The 22,121-nt window shown below is 44.1% G+C and overlaps 1 protein-coding gene and 1 long non-coding RNA gene across 6 annotated transcripts in view; one reads left to right on the top strand and one right to left on the bottom strand.

Annotated features, from left to right (window-relative positions):
* LOC139056987 (uncharacterized) overlaps window positions 1–22,121 on the top strand; it is a 246,879-nt gene that overhangs the window by 137,090 nt on the left and 87,668 nt on the right. For all 4 annotated transcript variants that reach the window (XM_070534770.1, XM_070534769.1, XM_070534772.1 and 1 more), the window contains exon 6: window positions 1,027–1,106. In XM_070534770.1, the coding sequence (XP_070390871.1) occupies window positions 1,027–1,106 (80 nt within the window). The remainder of the gene's footprint in view (window positions 1–1,026; window positions 1,107–22,121) is intronic.
* Window positions 7,556–14,807, bottom strand: LOC139057633 (uncharacterized). 2 transcript variants are annotated; one of them, XR_011512950.1, is made up of 4 exons: window positions 14,404–14,807; window positions 13,307–13,411; window positions 10,447–10,582; window positions 7,556–7,665 (listed from the first exon to the last, which is right to left on the bottom strand). It is a non-coding gene; the product is annotated as an uncharacterized lncRNA (long non-coding RNA). The 2 variants fall into 2 exon arrangements; XR_011512951.1 differs by lacking the exon at window positions 13,307–13,411.

Genomic DNA, 22,121 nt, shown 5'->3' with positions numbered 1-22,121 from the left:
CGAGCGTTTCAAGGGTACGACTTGGACCTAGTGATTCTCGAGTTTGCTCTATCTAAGGCTCTCAGTCACTTCAGCAATGTCAAGAAATACACACTTGATAATTTGAAACTAGTCAGAATAGAACATGGCCTTTACACAACAAAAACTTCTCTTCCGCTTTACTGGTCACTTCAATGTGAGGGCATCCCGCTACAGTACCAATCACTCAAACAAGCTGGAGAAATAATGAGCCACACCATTGCCTAAGTCATGCAGAATGCATGAACCAGAAGCATATAAACTACAGATCTGACTAATTTTACCTCTCCTGAATATTTATTCGAATTGGTGCAGCTGATAACTTTCTTAAAACTTTCGCTAAACCAATTTTCAGCATCTGTTCCGTACTCTAATAAGCATATCTACTTTTCTTATAAAGAGTTTTCAAAGACGCTGTCATGCTTACTTCACACATATCTGGCTGGGCAACAAACGTCCAAAAAGGTTTGATATGGCTTGATTTTTATAGCCAGGATTGACAACTAAAAACAAGTTTTTTGTGCATTTTTCTTTCAGCTTTCCTCCCATCTCGTTAGTTTCGGTTCGTTGCTCAGATCATGTTACTCATATGTAACTGCGAAAAATCATTTGAGAGCGAGCGCAATTTGAGTTCTAAATGCTGGCCTCACAACCACATCTGTTACGAATTGTTAAAAATGTTATATTGAGAAATTTTACATGTTATAAATAACACTTCAATTTGCCTACAAAGATGTTCTGGACAAGTTTACTAAGAATATTCTTGTGCTTTTCCTAAACAACAATTTTTTCTAGTAGGCATCCTGCCCTAAAAGGCAGCACAATGGATGATTCAATTCCTATTTATGGATTCAGTGCATGGTACAGTGCAGCTTTTATTGTCGCATAATCTTGCAACAGTTGGTCCGGCGTAGTACTCAAAGTTAATTAACGTTTCATTAGTTCCGTTCTCTAAATGTGTTGTCCCCATTCACATATTTACAGGAAATCTTTGTGCTATATTTACAGGATCCTTATTTGAACTCCTTTGTTTCGATGGAAGTTGGTACAATAGCACACTACACCGGGGTATACAGTGGCACGAGCGAGTGAGTGTTTATGTTTCCATAAATATTTTAATTGGCGACCACCGGTATTTTGTGAATGTCGTCATTTACGCTATAATGGACGGATTGTTGGCGCCAATGGGGCTTAGCATTAAGAACTGGTGCTAAGGCAACCTGAATTTACATTTTCCTGCCTCATCATTAGCACCTGCACTTGACTGATCAATTTACTCACAGCGCCCATGCAAAGTTCCCCCGTACATTATCTCTAACTAATAGGCATAAATGAAAGAAGTATTTTCGAATACTTACGCGCACCGCTGTGAACTAGAGGCGTATCAGATTTCGTGAAAACTAACCACCCCGTAATGCCCTGTCAGTGACATGCGACACTTTGAACTGTTGCAGAAAGGGTTTCTTCTTCTGCTGCTGCGGCTAGGTTTATATTAGCAATGAACAGCCATATTATTCCATATGACAAAACGTCGAGCAATTACAGTTAACCCCCGTTCACACAAAACTGTAAAAACAGGAAAACATTTAGATAAGCAGAGTATCTAAGATGCGAAATCATGAAAGTAAAATCCCGTTGGTCTCGCATGAACCCTTTCCAAAATAGACGTAGCAATATTTTCGGGAGCTGTCCCGTACATCTTCACCAGAGACTGCCATAGGGTGAAAACAGCACGCTAAGCACATAGTCATGATGATTGATTCTAATGCAATACTTGAAGCCAATCATCCAAGAATAACCGTTTTTTGATATCCAAATACCTAACACTGCTACTTTCTGCATCATGATAAATTCCGGACAATTTAACTTCGAGAACCGAAACTACCGAAGAGAGCAGTTGCCATACCTTTAACAGCCGCCCGCGAGTCGGGAGGCATTTACACCTCCCCGTCGCATGAGCACGAAGTGAGCGCCCCGTTCCAGCTGTGATCTCACTGAAACGCGTGGGCCGGCGTGCTGTCTTCTTTCGGTGCAGCGCGTAGGCTGATTACGGCCGACCACGTGGCTGTTCCCCATGGGCTTTCGCAGTGCGAGCCGCACCTAGCTCAGCGCCGAGAACGTGAATTCATCGATCGGTCACGTTAGTTTTCTTGCCATCCAAATGTAACAATGGACGCCGGATTTTTCGTTTCATGGGGCATAATAGGTTTTGTCTAAAAGTGGCCCTGAACAACCCCTCGAGCTTGGTGAAATAACATAGTCCGCGGGTAGCATGCGCCGTGGCGGACTTCTCAGCCAAGTGTTGGTGTGGTACGCAGTGAGTGGTGCTCGCACGCGGATCGCGAAGTCACCTTTCTCTCAAACGCCCTCTTTTTGACAAAGAGCGCTGGCCTCAGTTCCTTCTTGATGCTTTTATTCCTCATCCCCTTAGACTGCTGCCATTGGCGGATAGCTGACATCGCGCTGCAGTCGGTTACATGGCGTACATACAACCGCGGCCGCAGGATGCTGCCCCGAGTCCACTGGTTAGGCGCACTGCATCTAGATGAGCTAATGGTCAGCGCGTCGTAGGCACAAAAGGTGGAAGTCGTGGCATCTCCAAAATCAAATTTGGACTGCGCGCCAGCGTTACATTTAGAAGGCAGAGAATTGTGGGCACACCTCACTGCGCCGTAGACTTCGCAGTGCAGCGCATTGAAGTAGGAACTGGGAGCACAGTGGAGGCCGTGTTTGATTGCGAGTAAATTCGCTTCTGCTGAACGCATTGAAGTACTTCTTATGAAAAAGTGTTTCTGAAATTGCCTATATTTAATTGAAATGCCTTTGTCCACTTCGATAAAATGTGGCTCAGGGCCCCTTTAAAGGAATCCGACTTATAGGCCACAATAAAATCGTAGCGTGCAGCTGAGCAACTGCGCGAGTGGTGATAGAAAGAAGGGGGCGAGATAAGCGCGGTGGAGAGGGGGGGGGAGGGAGTCGTGGACCAGCGTAGCGACTGGCTCGGCTAGCAAGCTGCCGTGGAGTACAATGTTGACAAACATTTAAGTTTACTTGCGCAATTTGAAAATGCAAGCATGAGCACTTGCTTGTTTAAGTTATCACCTTAAGCTAAAAGTGCACCTCAATCAACCTTGCCATTATTTGTACCAACCTTAATCCGCCTTAAGTCATCTTATTCCACCAAAACTAGTTTAATCCACTTTAATCCTGCTTCATCCTCCTTACCCTATTTTGCACCGCCCTTAATCCACTTCAATCCACCTTGCTCTTGCCTGTATGAATTCATCATCATCATCAGCCTGGTTACGCCCAGTGCAGGGCAAAGGCCTCTCCCAAACTTCTCCAACAACCCCGGTCATGTACTAATTGTGGCCATGCCGTCCCTGCAAACTTCTTAATCTCATCCGCGCACCTAACTTTCTGTCGCCCCCTGCTACGCTTGCCTTCCCTTGGATCCAGTCCGTAATCCTTAATGACCATCGGTTACCCTTCCTCCTCATTCCATGTCCAGCCCATGCCCATTTCTTTTTCTTGATCTCAACTAAGATGTCATTTACTCGCGTTTGTTCCCTCACCCAATCTGCTCTCTTCTTATCCCTTAACGATACACCTATCATTCTTCTTTCCATAGCTCGTTCCGTCGTCCTCAATTTGAGTAGAACCCTTTTCGTAAGCCTCCAAGATTCTGCCCTGTAGGTGAGTACTGGTAAGACACAGCTATTATATACTTTTCTCTTGAGGCGTAAAGGCAACCTGCTGTTCATGATCTGAGAAAGCCTGCCAAACGCACCCCAGCCCATTCTCATGCTTCTGATTATTTCCGTCTCATGACCCGGATCCGCCGTCACTACCTGCCCTAAGTATACGTATTCCCTTACGACTTCCAGTGCCTCACTGCCTATGGTAAATTGCTGTTCTCTTCCGAGACTGTTAAACCTTACTTTAGTTTTCTGCAGATAATTTTTAGACCCACTCTTCTGCTTTGCCTCCCCACGTAAGTGAGCATTTATTACAATTGGTCCCCTGAGTTAATGAGCAAGGCGATATCATCAGCGAATCGCAGTTACTAAGGTATTCTCCATTAACTTTTATCCCCAATTCTTCCCAATCCAGGTCTCTCTATACCTCCTGTAAACACGCTGTGATTAGCATTGGAGAGATCGGATCTCCCTGCCTGACGCCTTTCTTTATTGGGATTTTGTTGCTTGCTTTATGGAGGACTACGGCGGCTGTGGAGCCGCTATAGATATCTTTCAGTATTTTTACATGCGGCTCGTCTACACACTAATTCCGTAATGCCTCCATGACTGCTGAGGTTTCGACAGAATCAAACGCTTTCTCGTAATCAATGAAAGCTATAGTCTAAGGTGTTCCTGATTCGATTTGCGATTACCTTAGTAAATAGTTTGTAGGCAACGGACAGGAAGCTGATCGGTCTATAATTTTTCAAGTCTTTGGCGTCCCCTTTCTTATGGATTAGGATTATGTTAGCGTTCTTCCAAGATTCCGGTACGCTCGAGGTCATGAAGCATTGCGTATACAGCGTGGCCAGTTTCTGTATAACAATCTGTCCACCATCCTTCAACATATCTGCTGTTACCTGATCCTCCCCAGCTGCCTTCCCCCTTTCCATATCTCCCAAGGCTTTCTTTACTTCTTCCGACGTTACCTTTGGGATTTCGAATTCCTCTAGACTATTTTCTCTTCCGTTATCGTCGTTGGTGCCACTCGTACTGTATAAATCTCTATAGAACGCCTCAGCCACTTGAACTATCTCATCCATATTAGTAATGATATTGCCGGCTTTGTCTCTTAACGCATACATCTGATTCTTGCCAATTCCTAGTTTCTTCACTATTTTTAGGCTTCCTCTGTTCTCGAGAGCATGTTCAATTCTATCCATAATTTACGCCCTTATGTCAGCTGTCTTACGCTTGTTGATTAACTTCGAAAGTTCTGCCAGTTCTACTCTATCTGTAGGGTTAGAGGCTTTCTACATTGGCGTTTCTTGATCAGATCTTTCATCTCCTGCGATAGTTTGCTGGCATCCTGCCTAGCGGAGTTACCACCGACTTCCATTGCACACTCCTTAATGATGCCCACAAGATTGTCGCTCATTGCTTCAGCACTAAGGTCCTCTTCCTGAGTTAAAGCCGAATACCTGTTCTGTAGATTGAACTGGAATTCCTCTATTTTCCCTCCTACCGCTAACTCATTAATCGGCTTCTTATGTACGAGTTTCTTCCGTTCCCTACTCAGGTCTAGGCTAATTTGAGATCTCACCATCCTGTGGTCACTGCAGCGCACCTTGCCGAGCACGTCCACATCTTGTATGATGCCAGGGTTAGCGCAGAGTATAAAGTCTATTTCATTTCTAGTCTCGCAGTTCGGGCTCCTCCACGTCCACTTTCGGCTATCCCGCTTGCGGAAGAAGGTATTCATTATTCTCATATTATTCTGTTCCGCAAACTCTACTAATAACTCTCCCCTGCCATTCCTAGTGCCTAAGCCATATTCTCCCACTGCCTTTTCTCCAGCCTGCTTCTTGCCTACCTTGGCATTAAAGTCGCCCATTAGTATGGCGTATATAGTTTTCCCTCTACCCATCGCCGATTCCACATCTTTATAGAAGCTTTCGACTTCCTGATGATCATGACTGGAAGTAGGGGCGTAGACCTGTACAATCTTCATTTTGTACCTCTTACTAAGTTTCACAACAAGACCTGCCACCCTCTCGTTAATGCTATAGAATTCCTGTATGTTACCATCTATATTTTTATTAATGAGGAATCGGACTCGTTGTTCTCTTCTCTCCGCTAAGCCCCGGTAGCACAGGACGTGCCCGCTTTTTAGCACTGTATATGTTTCTTTTGGCCTCCTAACTTCACTGAGCCCTATTATATCCCATTTACTGCTCTCTATTTCTTCCAATAGCATTGCTAGACTCGCCTCACTAGATAACGTTCTAGAGCTAAACGTTGCCAGGTTCATATTCCAATAGCGGCCTGTCCGGCGGCCTGTTCAATCCACCTTATTCCACTCTAATCCACCATAACCTACTTTAATCCACTTTAATACACCTTGACTCTCATCGCTGTGATTCGCACCACCCTTAATCCACTGTAATCCAACTTATTCCAACTTGCCCTATCTTGTACGACTTTAAGCCACCGTAATGCACTTTTGTTCACCGTGTGAATTCGCAGTCTGAGCCGCAGAATGCGCAGTGCCGGGAACGTGACGTCATCACTTGGCCACGTGGGATTTCGGTACTATCGGATGACAAAGCTCGGATGCCAGACACCGGATTTTTGCATCATGGGGCATATCGGGCTTTCGCCTTCGAAAAAAGTTAGCGCAAGTGATAGTGTCGACACTACGCGGTTGCCCATTTTCTGGTATTACGGCGATAGTCTTATACGCCTAATGAAGCGAACGATGCGCCCTCTAGCGTCAATTTCGAATGGCAAGAACACTCGTAGGTAAACAAGTGATGACGCCAAGTTCCTGGCTCTGGACCTGCTGCGGTTCTCACTGCAAAAACCCACGTTGAAGAGCCACGGCGTTGGCCGGACGCCATGGCGCACAGCCAAAATACCAACCTGGCCCACTCCTAAAATAGATTAAGGTAGATTAAGACAGATTAACGTGGACTCAGGTGACCTCCCTACTAGAAAATCCTATTTGTTTTCAAACGGGTTTCATCAAATAGGGTTATGGAACGGGACCCCGTTTGATCCTGTTCAGTCCTGACCCGTTTAAATCCCGTTTGTTCCTGTTTAAACCTGACCCGTTTAAATCCTGTTTAAACTTGACCCGTTTAAATCCTGACCCGTTTAAATCCTGTTTAATCCTGACCCGTTTAATCCCGTTTAATCCTGACCCGTTTAATCCCGTCCTATCTAACCCAGACCTGTTTGCCCCTGTTCAGACCTATTTTTTGCTACATTCATACCAGGTCCTTTCAGAATGGATTGATGTTGCTTAATATAATTTACTCTTTACACCTATTTTGTACACTTGTGTATTTGCGATCAGCATTGAAGAAAAGTAGATCTGCATTAGGTTCGCAACAAGAACGCCACTTTCATATGTAGGTTTGCCTGGTACATTGCTTGATACGAAGATGAACACAATTTTCGGCATAAATTGATTAGCACTACCAACACCGATGTGATAAATCATGAACAAGTTTTGTATGACCCACGAGTACGTTCTCTATGTATGACCTACAAGAAAATGCACCCTGAAGAAGACTGTACCTCATTTTCATATTTACTACAAGTATGCAAATGTAATTCTTGCAAGTTTAGTATATGTTTGATTACTTGTACTCGTCTTAATGCAGTGCTTTTTGCTGTAATGGTTTGTTCACAAATCCACAGTACAGCGTAATTTTGGGGTGAAAAATGTCAGGCAAAGTATTGGCATGTACTTGTAAGTGAAAAAGACAAGTATACTTTACGTAGGTATTTCTGTACACCCACTTGAGCTTTCATTAAGCCTGAAGTCCTCCGGCTTAAATAAAAGCATGTCATAAATGTCCCAAGCACTGTTTATTGGACCTTCTAACGGTATTTCGATGCATCCAGTCTGCCGAGAGAAGACCGCTGGAGTGGGTTGCTTGGGTGAGAGCGAGCAGGCCACCTGAAAAAGTAAAGCCAATAATTTATCTTGACTCATGCAACAGGTTAGCACATAGGCAAATTCGCCTATGTTTTCACAGATAAGAAAGGTTCAGCATTCCGGTCATAGAAGATAATGAATAAATCTTATTGAAAAATATGTGGTTTCATGCACTGCCTATGTTTCAAGGGAACATGGATTACTGTGGGAGAATAAGCTGTCATAATTAGCAGGCGATTGAAGCAAGTCTTATAGGAAAAATATGGACACATCGTTTGATTAACAATAATTACTAGTATTGAAGCAACAGAATACAAACATGAAATACCTTTAAAAACAACACCGACAGGTTGAGATAATAAATTATTCAGAAACTAAACCCTTCTGCCAGCAAAATACCGTAGTGTACTGGCTTTGACATTGCGCTGCTCAGGCAGAGGGCACGGGATTGAATCCCGGCCACAATGGCGGCATTTAGATGGCAGGGAAATGCCAAAACCCCTATGTAAGGTCTATTGGGTACACGTTAAAGGAGACTAGGTATCCTGCCAACTTGAAGTTATAAAAACTGGGGTAAATTTCGAGATAAGCAAACTTACAAAAGTACAAGGCCCTGGCCATGCGAAGACTGTATAAAGCCTTTTAAGGTAGGTGCCAGCAGCCGCTAAATTTCTTGCAAAAGCCAAATATAGCAGAAGCGGTATTTTTCCGTAGATCACTTTTGCAAGGTATTTTACAATTTGACACCCTACATGTTGGGCATCTACGGGCAACAGCAATTCTGGCACAGATCATAGCAAACACTGTTGCACCTAGGTATACATAGACACATAGGTATAGGTACAGTCGCCGACTGATTTTCCGGACATGATTACTTGGTCTGCTTCACGGCACTGCCATTCTCCCCATGGACCATAATGTATAACAACTTCCGAATATTCGGACGCCTTGCAACCTCTCGTCTGATTTTTCAGACACTCCTTGAGCCAACTTGATCGAGAGCACCATGCACCGACTCTGACCGTTGCATGGTTCTACTTGCTGAACGCCATTTTTGTTTTGAACGGAGCCTCCTTGGTGCCCCACGAAGTGGCGCTACTGCGAATCCCTGCTCATCATCATCGTTTCTGCCTGGTTTGTAGCTACAGCAGTTCTGGTCTCAGCTTAGTATGCGATGTCAAGACAATCCAGCAACTGATTTGTTTGTTTCTTCGTGCACGACGCTGCAAGTAGGCCAGGTTTTTTGTTTGTGCAACTGATGTCGGCGTGACGATGTTTGACGAAGCAAGATGGGCCAATTCATTTCACTAATATTTAGAATAGCTACCTGTAAGCACCACCTACCTTTCAACAACATTTGCAAAGCAAAAAACCTCATCCTGAAAATCTGCACATGAAGACATCGGTAGCATCATCAGCGTGGGGCCTCAAGATAATTCGGCAAGCCAAGAAATTACTGACAGCACGAGTGCAATCATGCCAACAGGAAATCAGTGGCTGAATAATGCACCTCCTACCACTTGGTAGACAGTGCATTTTCGCAAGGCCCTAACTACGGCAGATCATTGTTCAGGAGTTCCCGAATGCACAACTCTATGCCATTTTCACGCTGACTCTAGGGAAGCACCTCTGCACAGTTTTAAGAAAAAAAGCTAGATGCCCCAAGAGAAATGAGCCCACTCAAGCCATGGAAGTTATGTTTACCTTGTCTTCCTACAACTACTCTAAACCTAGGACTGCTGTTTTGCACAAGGGAACAAACGTCAACATTGGTGCCTCGCCCAACACAAGTGGTCTGCGCCGTAGAAGGTGCCATCAGTCAGCCCACAGATTAGGCCCACACCAGTGCTGTCAGTGTGCTGTACAAATTGCAGAAGCACAGCCTACAAGCTTGTCTGCCTTAGTGTGATCGCAATAATGAACGAAAACCAACGAATCAAGTTTGTTTCGTGCTGAGAACAGTTGCCTCATGCTAGATTTTCCTACAATTCTTTCTAAGCACAGATAATGCGTGGTTTGTTGTGTAGGCATGTAAATAATGAAAAGGCCTGCATCACTATCTCTGAAAAAAATCATGTAAGAAAGCACGTACCAGTACACAGGTGCAGTGTCTATCACATACCATTTCATGCAGTAGAGGCTACATCGGATAAACCGGCCAATGTATAAATGACTGGCAGCGTGACCAACCAAACTTGATGCGAGGGTCAGTTAGCAGTGGTAGTGCACTACTCTCGGTGCACATGCACCTATGTTTGAAAGCTGCTTGATCGTGACAAAATATAAAGACAAAAGCACTGGAGAGATATCTGAGGCTTTTCTTATATGTATAACGAGGAACCTAGCACTAGCTCCCCATACAGAGAATTACTAGACAGTGAGACTGCTTCTTATCATTGTAAAACAAGTGTCACACTCACCACGTGATGCGTCCTTTTCGTTTCTGTGCGAACAATATGTATTCAGATCTATTCTCCCCCTTTCACCTTTTGCACAATATTACTGTGCGAGCTATAATACTGAACTGTTAGTAGCACTCTGTCCTGTTGCCTCCTTTCTTTCCTTGTGAACTGTGTGCTAAATACGGCTTTTTTTAGTGAAAGAGGGCTACTTTAACGCATAAACTAGCGCCATGGCACTTTGCAATAAAGGACTGTTATAATTCTCTAAAAATATGTCCATGCAGAACAGTGTCAAAAGAACACCTTAAAGAAAGAACATGAGTGTATCTATCATAAAGACCAATCCTTGCCTTTTTTCCTTAACATAATTTTCAATACTGATATTGAAGTACAAGCTCACCATATTATATCACCTTGTCAATGAAGCAAGGCACAATGGCGCCCAACTGTCGCGGCACCAACTTGGATGTGGAGATCAGCGCAGATCAGCAACATAGCATGGTCTGCTTACACTTCTTCTCCAGGTCCAGCCATACCTATAGCAGTTATAAAACAACTGAGCTTAGAATCACAAGCGAAACAATACAAAAAGTGACACTGAACAAAGCAACTTTCGTTAGGCATAAATAGGATCGAAATGCTGACATTATGCACATAAGTAACTTCACTTTGAGCAACAAAGCATGCAATTTAAGAAAGATTATATGTATGAGCTATCTATGTGAGAAAGATTAATTGAACGCCCTCTATTTGCTATACCCCTCCCCTTATGCATGGATGTCTCCCTGACTGAGTGAGCTGGGCTGATCCCAGGTATAGTGTAATTAAAGGGTGTCACTTGGTGGGCCAATCCCGATACCATTGCATGACTTGTACAATAATTTTAATGTGTATTGTAATGCTGGCCATCCTGCAGGCACTGCAACATTACAGCACCCATAAGGCTAATGGTATTACCTGATAAGGTTAACTAATAAGTGTCCCCAGAAGCATAACTCGGCATGTATACTCGAAGGCCATTATTATAAGAGAAGCAATAGCAGAGGTGAAGCTTTATCCTGTGCCATATGCAAAATCGCCGAGCACGCCCAGCTTTTGGTTACATTCTCACTTGTGACCACTGCAACAGGCTGACTGACATGCGTAACCAGCAGTTTGTAGGACCACATTTTCATAACCTGCAATTTTTTTTTACATCTGAAGAGATCAGCCTCAAGCTCCATGCTGCGCTGCACTCAAGAAGCATTATAAACTGGCAACATTTAAATGCTATGCTGCATGGTTTGTTGCATGCTTTAGGAATTTAGTTATTTATTATACACATAGCTCATAGGCTCCAGTTGGAGTATTGCATGAGGTGGCAAGAAAACAAATTCTGAACTAACCAGGAGAACGTTCAACAAAACAAGTCAGACCAAAGAAAGAAAAATAACATACTCTCATAATGGGACTATGTATCTGGCAGCTAGCTTATAAAAAAGGCAATTAGGAATGTTTTACTACTGGTAGCGCTTTAGGGGATGGAATGTAGAATTCCAAGCATCATAGACTTTGAAGCCACCTTTCGTGGCTTTTTGTTTTGAAGTCCTATTCTCTGTAATATTATAGAAATGAGTACCCCCTCCCAAATAAAACAAAGAAAAGCATGTAATGCACAGTAATGTAACACAATAATGTAATGCACAACAGTGAATACTTAGAAAAATGTAATTAAGAACATGGAGTCTATGTGGGCACAGATGTTAGAAGTCTACATGAAAGCATAATAATAAAGGTGGGCAGAGCATTTATGCTTTTGTCGGGCAACCGGCAGCAAGACATACAGGTAAAAGGATATGCATGCCTCACAACACAGTCCCTAAAAATATGTCACAATACAGTGAGTAGGTATATCATGCTTATCTACAATAGCCCCTAATTATATTTACCTCACAGGGGGCTACCTATGTAACTTGATCAAACTGAAGGTGGGCCAAATTCTAAATATACGATTCAAGTAGACAGAAAATGAACGTTATGAATATGGCATCTACAGCAAAGGTGTTGTACAATATCGTTGTACATTATGTCATACCTGCCAACCTGTGAACATAATATTTTGTAAAAATGCTGCACACACTAAATTCTTTGTTGGGGACATAGCACACATTATTTTAAAGCTTGCTCTCAGCACCCCCATTGTTGCATACACACACACATTATTAATAAAGGGAAAATCGCACATCCACCCACTCGTAGCAATTGCTACAAAAGAAACCCGTACGGATTCCTCCAAAGGAAAGCCTCACAGCTGAAAAAAAGAAACCGTCCAGGTCCGGGACTCAAACCCGGGACCACCGTCTTTCCGGGACAGCCGCTTTGCAATCTAAGATAACCAGGCGGCTAGCAGATGGCCGGGCGAATTTATCGACAACATGAAGCAAAGGCAAGGGTTTGACGTAATAGTTCTGCGGAAACGCGCAAGGTGTAGAGAGGTAATTAATAAAGGGGAAAAAAATATTACGTCAAACCCTTGCCTTTGCTTCGTGTTGTCAACTAATTCGACTTCGCCCTGCCATGTGCTAGCCACCTGGTTATCTCAGATGGTAGAGTGGCTGCCTCGGAAAGGTGGTAGTCCCGGGTTCGAGTCCCGGACCAGGACGAATTTTTCTTCAACTGTGCGGCTTTCCTTTTGAGGAACACATATGGGTTTCCTTTGTAGCAAATGCTACGAGCGGGCGGATGTCTGATTTTCCCTTGAATAATTACTTCTCTCCACCTCGTGTGTTTGCGCAGAACTATTACATCACGCACACATTATCAACCATTATTTAACTTGTCGTGCAGCACAAAAAGCAGCAGCGAACTTGAAACCAGTAACTGACAACTTTGTTTTTTTTTTTAGATTACAGAGCTTTCTCAGCGTGCTTGCTGCTGCCGCTTTACGCTGCTTCATGAATTTATCTGACCAAACTTCCCTAAAGCAAGTGCCCCTCTGATGCTCTTGTTAGAGATATTGCATCGCTAATAATAAACCAGTACAAGTACCATTACAATTAATTTTTTACATGCATTTTAACAATGTCATGCCCTTAATCTCTCAACAGCTTTAAAACATCTTAACCAACACAACTTCATTGTCTTTCTAAAGTGACATTGAAAAAATTGTAAAATGAGCCCACATTTGTAAACCCACGAAAAATTCAGGAGAGTTTCCAAACATGGATGATACGAACAAAATCTGTAGCTCGTGTAAGTGACAGCGACTGCTTTGCACACACCTTGTCACAGCATGCATATCAGGTACTTTGCCGCGCTGTTGAGGCTGCAGAAGTGCCGCAGGTGCATATGTGGAGGTGCCTCTGGTTCACAAAATCTTGCCATCCCTAAACAATAATAAATGCTTAATTTATTGTAATCCCTGCTGAAACTGCAAACTTGTGATATAAAAAGATCACGTCATATTTTGAAAAAAGTCTCATACAACCAGTTACATGAAGCTGCAACTGGTTGTGCAAATATCTGACCGTAACATCACAGGCGGTTAAATAACACGTAAATCGAACTGTAGCAAACATGAATCTACTATGAAAAGGTTCACACAAACGTGCAGCTGTATAACGTGAAATGTGAATTGTACTATCGAAAAATTCCTTAGGACATGAAAAGCGTTCCAAAACCTAATTTGTTTATGCGGCGCAACAAAGCACTGCTCCCAAAGGACGATGCGCTCAAAATTACAACAGACCACCTCTGTTTCTGGAGAGACAATACAGAAAAGAGAAAGATTTTTCGATTAAAAAGAAACATTGCTTTTGTAATTTCGGCTTCTCTGCAAGATCGGAACCCTTTACAAGTACACGAAAACACACAGGACACTAATACACGTCATCTGACGACACTCTATAAACAGAAAAATTTCCATACAAGCTGAAAATCTGGCCATGCGTCGACGAAGAAATCGGGTGCTATCTCGCGCAGCTGTTAGCTGTGAAGACGACACATCGACGTACTACTTCTGGAAATGCCTATACCATTTCTCAATGAAAAATTATGTACACAAACAGTAACTTTCTCTGCTTGAATTTTTGTGCCCATTTAGATCAAAGAACCACCCGCGCTAGCGTGCTTCATAGGTGAAAGTAAATAAACCACAGATAGAGCTGTTGGTAACATGAATACGTTTTAGGGCAATTTCCATGGAACTTTTTGCTAAATGTGCACTGCGACATGAAGAACAACCATTTGAAAAGCACATTTATAATTCTTGCTGCTTTACTCATTCGGATTCGGTTGTTGTACGGATCTTGCGATACGTACAAGAACGCACACTTCACGAACCATAGACAGGAAGAATGCGCGCAAGCGCCGGACTTACCTTTCTAGGCGTACTCGGAAAACGCTCCTTTTAGCGTCACAGGTGCCGCGGCATCGACTGCACCAACGGTCCTTCCGGCGCACACACTGTTGATTTGCGGATCAACTACAGGACGTAAGAGCACAATTTTCACCAAATTCTTCCGTACAGTGTGATACGATGCGAGAGTGCCAGAGGAGGAGATCCTTTTCGTGAGCCCGGAACAAAGAAAGTGGCGAAGGCTCATACCTTCGACATCGGCGCACCACACGAAGGATACTGCGGGCTACATTACGCGGTCCCAGGGGTTTTGTGATTCTCAATGAATACAAAATGCACCACAACTACTCTCGGCACAGCGTACACACAATTAAACAACTGCATCGGACGGCGTCAATGCAGCGCGCACTCACATGTACCTAAGGCTGAAGACGGCAAAATAATATCACCTGTAACTTTACCGGCGCTACCTGTGCTGCCATCTGTAGGCCGCCACCGAAAGCGACCGTGCTTTCGGCGATCTCATGGATGGTGACGGCGTTGTATTTCGATGTTATGCGAGTCGTACAGCGTCTTGTACGACGTGTTTCAGCAACGTTGCTTTTAATAGAAAGGACGGCAATGTGCGTATACGCCGTATAGACGTCTCACCCACTTGAATAACACAACAGGAAATTTTCAGTCTGTCGTATTTTGGGACGTTGTGACTGTCGTTCTGTTCTCTGTAGTGTGACGTCTTGTAGTCGAAAATTCTGTAGCTTCTGATCAATATATTTGATTAAAAATTGACAGAGACCTCTTTAAGGATAAGAAAAATTATTAATACAAAAAAAAGAAAGTAGAAAAAAAAAAGCTTTCGCGCAGGATTCGAACTGCGGACCTCACGATTCCGAGACAAGCATCCTACCACCGCACCACGCCAAACACGCCCACATCTCGACTAGGCTAGCAATATAAATCTCTCTCTGGGTTGCTGTTTACATTTACATTTTAAAAGCCAAGATGCGCTTTCACTTCACCGGTCGCGTCAACTACCGTATCTCTATATGCGCAAAAGTGTTGTTACCATCGACAGGTACATCGTGGAATGCTAGAACATCAATTTTGCTGTAACGATATCCATATTTAATAAGAAATTCAGAAATAGACAACGGTGACCGGGGACACTGAAGGTTTTTACTGCTAATTTCGACAGTTGTCTCTTGCTCTTTACACTTTTGAGCTCGCATATAATTCGTGCGTTCAATGCAAAATAGCTACATAAACACTCGTGGGTGAGTCTTGATCCGGACAGTATACTGGCTTCTCACGGCAGCGCTGTACCAGATTAATGAGACCCGAGCGAGAAAGCTTTTCACGCAACTTTGTGAAACAATCCAAAACTTCTTTTCCGCTTCGCATAAGCTTGTGCAATATTTCTGGGAAATTAACCAATGTGTCAGTGTAACCGCACATGTAAGTCCACAGGACTGTGTGCCCCATCTTACCAAATAAAACAAAGCGGATACGCAGCCATTCCCGCAGATGGTATGATTTTGATCAGCGGCCGATTTTGAGGAGGCCGGTAGCGCGTTGCTGGTGCCGCGTCGTCACGGCACAATTATAACAATTGGCCACGTCGACTTTAATACCGGTGTCGGTGCTATCAGTATTGCCGGCTTCAGAGAAGCACGATTGAATACCGCGCAAGAGAAAAGTGCAGTGTACACCACCGATGCGAAGCTGACATTTTAAAGGGCCGCAACGGAAAGTGCTTCTGTTGCGACTTCAGAACTCTTGGCCGTCGCGACCGAATGTTTCTGTTGCGACGTCAGAATTGCTGTCGTAACGCCAGAAATGTCTGTCGCAGCTACAGAAACGTTAGGAACTTCTGTCGTACAACAGAAATTTCTGTATTTGCAGCAGGAATTCCTGTTGTCTTTTTCAACTGGGCAGGACCGGGAATCGGTTTGAAATTCGCAGCTATCATATCGCAGTTTGGTGTGTGAATGTTCCGAGGTGTTCATGCAATTTCTGTAGAGCTTGATAATGGCCCAATTTAGCACTAGGGGTTAAATTGTCAGGATGTCGAACAATAAAAAAGCTCCTCCCCAGTTATATTCAAGCATTAAACTGGTATGCATGATGCCATCCAGTATAGTTGCCACAAAGCTCCAGATTAAACTAGCTTTTGTGACAAACAGGCGACCCTATATGGTGCCATTGCGTCCAGTATAAGCCAGTTTAGTTGCAAACAGGGCTCCTGTTAAGACCCATATTTCTGCGTGAACTGGTCATGCCTATACCTGCTTGCATGCCAAACGGTACCCCGTTCAGACCTGTTCGTGTGTGAACTGGTCCTGTTTATACCTCTTTGAATGCCAAACGGGACCCCATTCAGACCTGTTCGTGTGTAAACTGGTCCAGTTTATACCTGTTTGAATGCCAAACGGGACCCCGTTCAGACCTGTTCGTGTGTAAACTGGTCCAGTTTATACCTGTTTGCATGTCAAACGGGACCCCGTTCAAACCTGTTCATGTGTAAACTGGTCCTGTTTATACCTGTTTGTTGCTAAACAGGTCCCTGTTAGAACCAGTTTAAACCTGTATAACCCAGTTTGAATTTAAATAGGATTTTCCAATAGGGAAAGAAGATTAAGCTGAAATAACACTGGCACAAACTCTCAAGACTTCTTATAAATTATAACAAGGCATTAGAAGCCAACAAAGACGGCAAGGGGTACATATGTAAAATTACTTCTGCTTACTAATTATATTAAAGAAATCTTTAATATGTGACAATTAAAGTGGATGAAAAAACAACTTGCCGCAAGTAGCCAACGCTCCCAAGCCATTGCGTTACGCCTGCGATGCTCTAACCAATTGACCTACTGCGCCCCCGTTTCCCCGTCCACTTTCTTGGGTATATAAGATTTTTCTACCACAACTAACCGTTGGAGTATTACCTAGCGTCACTACTCACAAACCTTAGCGGCGGATTTGGGAACATTCCTTCTGTCGCAGGCATCACGAGTACGTGACCCGTTTGAATGAAGGCAACTGGCCAATAACCCCACACATGCCACCTAATGGGATAAATGTTGTCGGATTCGAGACCGTCGTTATGTAAATGAGAAGAATGGGGGTTAACTGAGATGTCCCATTTTTATTAATCATACCATGAGAAGCCAACAGAGACGTCAAGGACAACACAGGGGAAATTACTTGCACTTACTAATTGAATTAAAGAAATGATAAAATTATGGCAATGAAAGTGGATGGAAAAACAACTTGCCGCTGGTGGGGAACGATCCCACGTCTTTGCATAACGCGCGCGAGGCTCTAACCAATTGAGCTACCATGGCAGCGCTAATGAGTGCGTAATATAAAATATGGCCCACAGCAAAACATTTGCGGGTAATTTCCAATTAAAAAAAAGCAAGAAAACAACTTGTTTCCGAGCAACGCTCCCGCTGCTCTTGTGGATTCACATGCTGGAAATTAATTATTGCGATTTTCGACATATGTGGTGACGCAGATAAGTATGGCGAGCCAAGCGGGGCGCCCCGAGCCGGAACCATGTGGCGCCTTAAGCAAGTTCATCCTTGGCTTACGCAAAATAGTTTGAACGTCACTTGAAGAAAGAATTTCTGGCGCACGAAAATTAGCTATACTGGGCCTTGTTTTTCCAAAGCTTGGCGCACTTACGACTGAGTTTAGATTCAAGCTTTGGCCAAATTTTAGAAGCCGATGACGCTTACGGTACTGCGTATACATCTGTCTGCGTGTACTGCTGCTGTTCTTGCCACTTTGTTCAAAATTTAGTATCTGTTGCTACACACTTCGACAAATGCTTGCCGTGAGAGATTTTTCTTTGCCTGGGCAGAAAAGTATGATGCTCCATTCAATACCTAATTTAGGGGCGTTATAACGTAAAGCTATTCCAAACCTTTCTATTACAATTCGGCAATCAGTCCTCCATTATTTCAGAAAAGCTTTTCAGGCCACCCCCCCCCCCCACTTCGCCTGTCTCTCACACGACGTCACAAAAACCGCGGTAACACCTCATCTGATATGGTGCGTGATGATTGAATATGCGTGATTAGCCCGAACGAAAGAAAAATATTTATTTCTCATTCAATGCCTTTTTCGTCATAATTAACACTCTGCCAGTTGATCAAACGTTTTCGGGCTGCGTCCACATCGTCTATCTTCACGCGACGTCACAAAACGACAAGAACTCATAGCGTCAAAGTGACGTGTAGACGTTAAGGACGCATTATTATGCCAAACAAAACTTTTTTTTTTCTGAATACCCGGAGGCTGCCCTGTTCCGAAAATAATAGAAGAAGGCTGCCCACTGATTCCTCTGGCGCTAAATACTGGGAGCGGCCGCGGAACATGGATATATTTGCGTATGATAAACATTTTTCCGTGCTACTGGAACGTTATCGTGACCTTTCGGCAGGTATGAGACATCACTTCGCCAACTATTCTTTGATCAGGATACGTCTTGGCGGAATTTTTACCGTTCCGTTGCACGCCACCGCGATTTTCTACCATCCGCCGTAGGCTAAGTATAAGGGAAGCGTATTATGACAGACGCCGGCACCACCCTCTTTAGCAGGATATCCACTTTCACTGCTCCGGCTCGGCCTCATCGAATCCCTCTTCAATTGTGTATGCTCCTCACCTCTCGACAGCCAATTCGATAAATAAATCTGCTCAATGTAGGCAATGCTATTCGCTTTGAAAGGAAAGTAGAAAGTGACCTCCTAAGAAGCAGGAGTGCGTTCCATTCGGCTTCTCATACAATGCTGAGGGCTATCGCCCGATGCTTGCATTGGTGGTTACGGAAGTTTTACGTCAAGAGATTGGAATAAAACAGATTGTAACAAGTTTACGCTATAGGACCCCAGTTATCCACACAACATTAATCACTGCTCAAATTCAAACTGACCACATCAGCGTCGGTCACGCCGGAGTACTGGCGCAGCGTGAACATAGATTGGAGAAATACTTTTTTGTCGACCCGAAGCGCACTTTAGCAGGACTGAAGCAAGTAATGCCATGGCGAAAAATGAGTGATTAGCCCGCTAGGTTTGTCCAACGAATTTGAGTCTACATTTACAGCCGGCATTTTAATGCGATATAAATTATGCGGACGCACGGCGATGTTGCGTATTCGGCGGATAAACGACCGCCTGTTGTCGAGAAACAATCTACAGGCACCAAAGCCCGGAAGGCAATGCGAGCTTGATCTCGTGGAACAGGTTTTTGGGCGGTTCCTGGCTAATCACAGAAGAGTGCACATAAAAAGTAATACTAGTTCCATTCAATGTGGCAGTTTCAACCATGAACAGAAAGAAAGCACCAGAAATGGAATAGGTCCGCCAAAACAAAGAAGTTCAAAAGGCATTCATGTGGCTGAAACTTCTAAGTCAACTGTAGAGAACGAGCAGCAAACTTTAGTATTGGAATGTTCCACAGCGCATGTCAGTTGGAGCACTTTTGTTTGTTGTAAAATAGTGCTTGCCTGAGCTTCTTTGCTTCACATAGAAGAACGATTGCCTGAAGAAAGCACTCAGAAATACACAACGAGCTACATTGTTGCTGTACGTCGCTGGGTTATCAAGTGAATATCGAAATTCTTTTTTGACATTTTTTATACCATTTTGCAACCAATGGTGCTGTTTTCCTTGTCACGCCGATAATACGTTTAGTAGGGATGTAGACCATTCTTACTACTTAGCCTGTCTCTTTATTTTGTTAGTAGGTCTGATGGTCAACAGATGGTCATGATGGCGCGGCTTCCGCAATGGTCATAACATGGAAACTTGCGAGACAATTCCTGTTTACTCTTTTCTAAAACCTTGATGTGGTGTATTTTCCTGCGCAATAGTAATGATGAAAAGTGAGATGTCCGGCGGGAGCTGCCTTCCAGAGATTCTGCTTGTGCTGTTGTCTCGTCAAGCAGACACCAGCTTGTTTGGTATATGCATCATCAGTCACATTGGTAAAGGCATGCCAAAGATTACCGTTCTTTTCAGGTAGTGCATTGAATGCTGGTGTTTACGTGCCAAAACCACAATTTGATTTTGAGGCACGCCATAGTGGGGATTCTAGATTAATTTCGACCAGAAAGAAAACTTAAACATGCTCCCAACGCACTAGATAGCGGCGATTTTGCATTTACCGCACATCGAAATGCTGTCGTAGAGGCCAGGACTCGATAATCCTAACAGCTAAGCAACCTCGGCGGCTAATGTCAGGCAGTTTACTCCTCGCGGTTCTTTGTGCATTGTTCATTTCTTTGCCATCGCTGTCTAGTGCATATATTAACCACGCCTTGTCTGATGTTTAACACACTATACCGTGACACCTTTTCCCCCAGATATGTTCTTTATTCCGTCGGTTAGGCTTGTACAGTCGCACGCTGTGTGGGTGGCCGCATGGTGCCCGAGGCTGAAAGCGCCCCAAGATTACACAGCAGCGCCGACATACTAAAGGTTGATTCCAATAACACCAGTAATCGGAATATTAATTCTTGTAGGTCGGCGTGGGTATGCTGTTTTGGGTCTCGTGAACTACGGACACCATGTCGCAGCTCATATTACGCGTGACTGTGCATTCGGCACAATGGCAACCTTCTTTGTTGTCTGTCTAGCCTCTACTTCCTGTCGGAGCCTGCTGATCCAGCGTCTAGCATTCTTATGCAGCGCTTCAGCCACAGCTATAAACAGGCCTTTGGAAGTAGTTAGCGCTATGGAGCCTGGTGATCTGGTGAATGCAATTTTATTCTATATTCGATGACACGACTTATTTAGAACGGCTTTTATAACAATCGTCGCGATGGCTGGATGGACCTTACCTTCGAAGAGAAACACAGTTCAAGTAGCACGAGACACGCTCATGCAGCAATTTCCTGCCATACAACATCCACCATTCAGAGAGTGTTAAACGAGCCATCATGACAACGGTTTGGCATAGTTTCTCCCACTTCTTGGGGGCCATGAAACCTTTGAAAACTACGTGGGAGAACTATGCAAAATCTGCAACCTATTCGCTGATAAAAGGCAAAGCTGCCAACACAAATTCAGCGACGACTATGATACTCCCTATTGTTATATTGGAGCGCAGCTCTGTACGTGTTTTCTTCTTGCGCTATTTTGAGTGGCAAGGACAATATCCATCGCGCGGCAATTTTGTAACGGAGTGAAATATTGAGCAACTTCCTCGCTTGTAGGAAGATCGCAAGAGGCAGATTATGAGTGATGCATGGGCGCGATTCACAGCAGCCGCCGAAGACAGACCTATCCTTATGCAGTGCTTTGTATCCATATATGATATCAGTATAGCTACTCGCCGCAGGCCTTATTGATGGCGTCATCGCTGAACAGACGTGGCGCCTTAGTCAGGCGTGATCTTGAAGAGATCGCCGCCACAGAACACGTCTTGCGCGGCACTACGCTTTTCTTCTCACGCTTTCGCCACGCCCACTGTCTCCGCTTTCCTCCTTGCGCTCTCTTGGTTATCATCGTTTTTCCTCCCAGGGTGCACACCGTGCTCGCTCTCTCATCTTTCGCTGTGCTCTTTTGCTCGGTGACCGCGAAGGACGCCTAGAGACGGCGTCGCTCAACTCAGGAACGGGAGCCAAAGAGCTGCACCTTAAGATATATTACGGCAGAACACACCTCACGACGGCTGTCGACGGTGAGGCGAATAGAAGTCGAGGAATGTAGCGACAGACAACATTCCTG

The sequence above is a fragment of the Dermacentor albipictus genome, chromosome 3 (assembly GCF_038994185.2).
Source record: "Dermacentor albipictus isolate Rhodes 1998 colony chromosome 3, USDA_Dalb.pri_finalv2, whole genome shotgun sequence".
NCBI classification, from domain to species: domain Eukaryota; kingdom Metazoa; phylum Arthropoda; class Arachnida; order Ixodida; family Ixodidae; genus Dermacentor; species Dermacentor albipictus.
The sequence above is the reverse complement of the archived record's forward strand: the minus strand, read 5'-3'. Positions and strand labels throughout refer to the sequence as shown.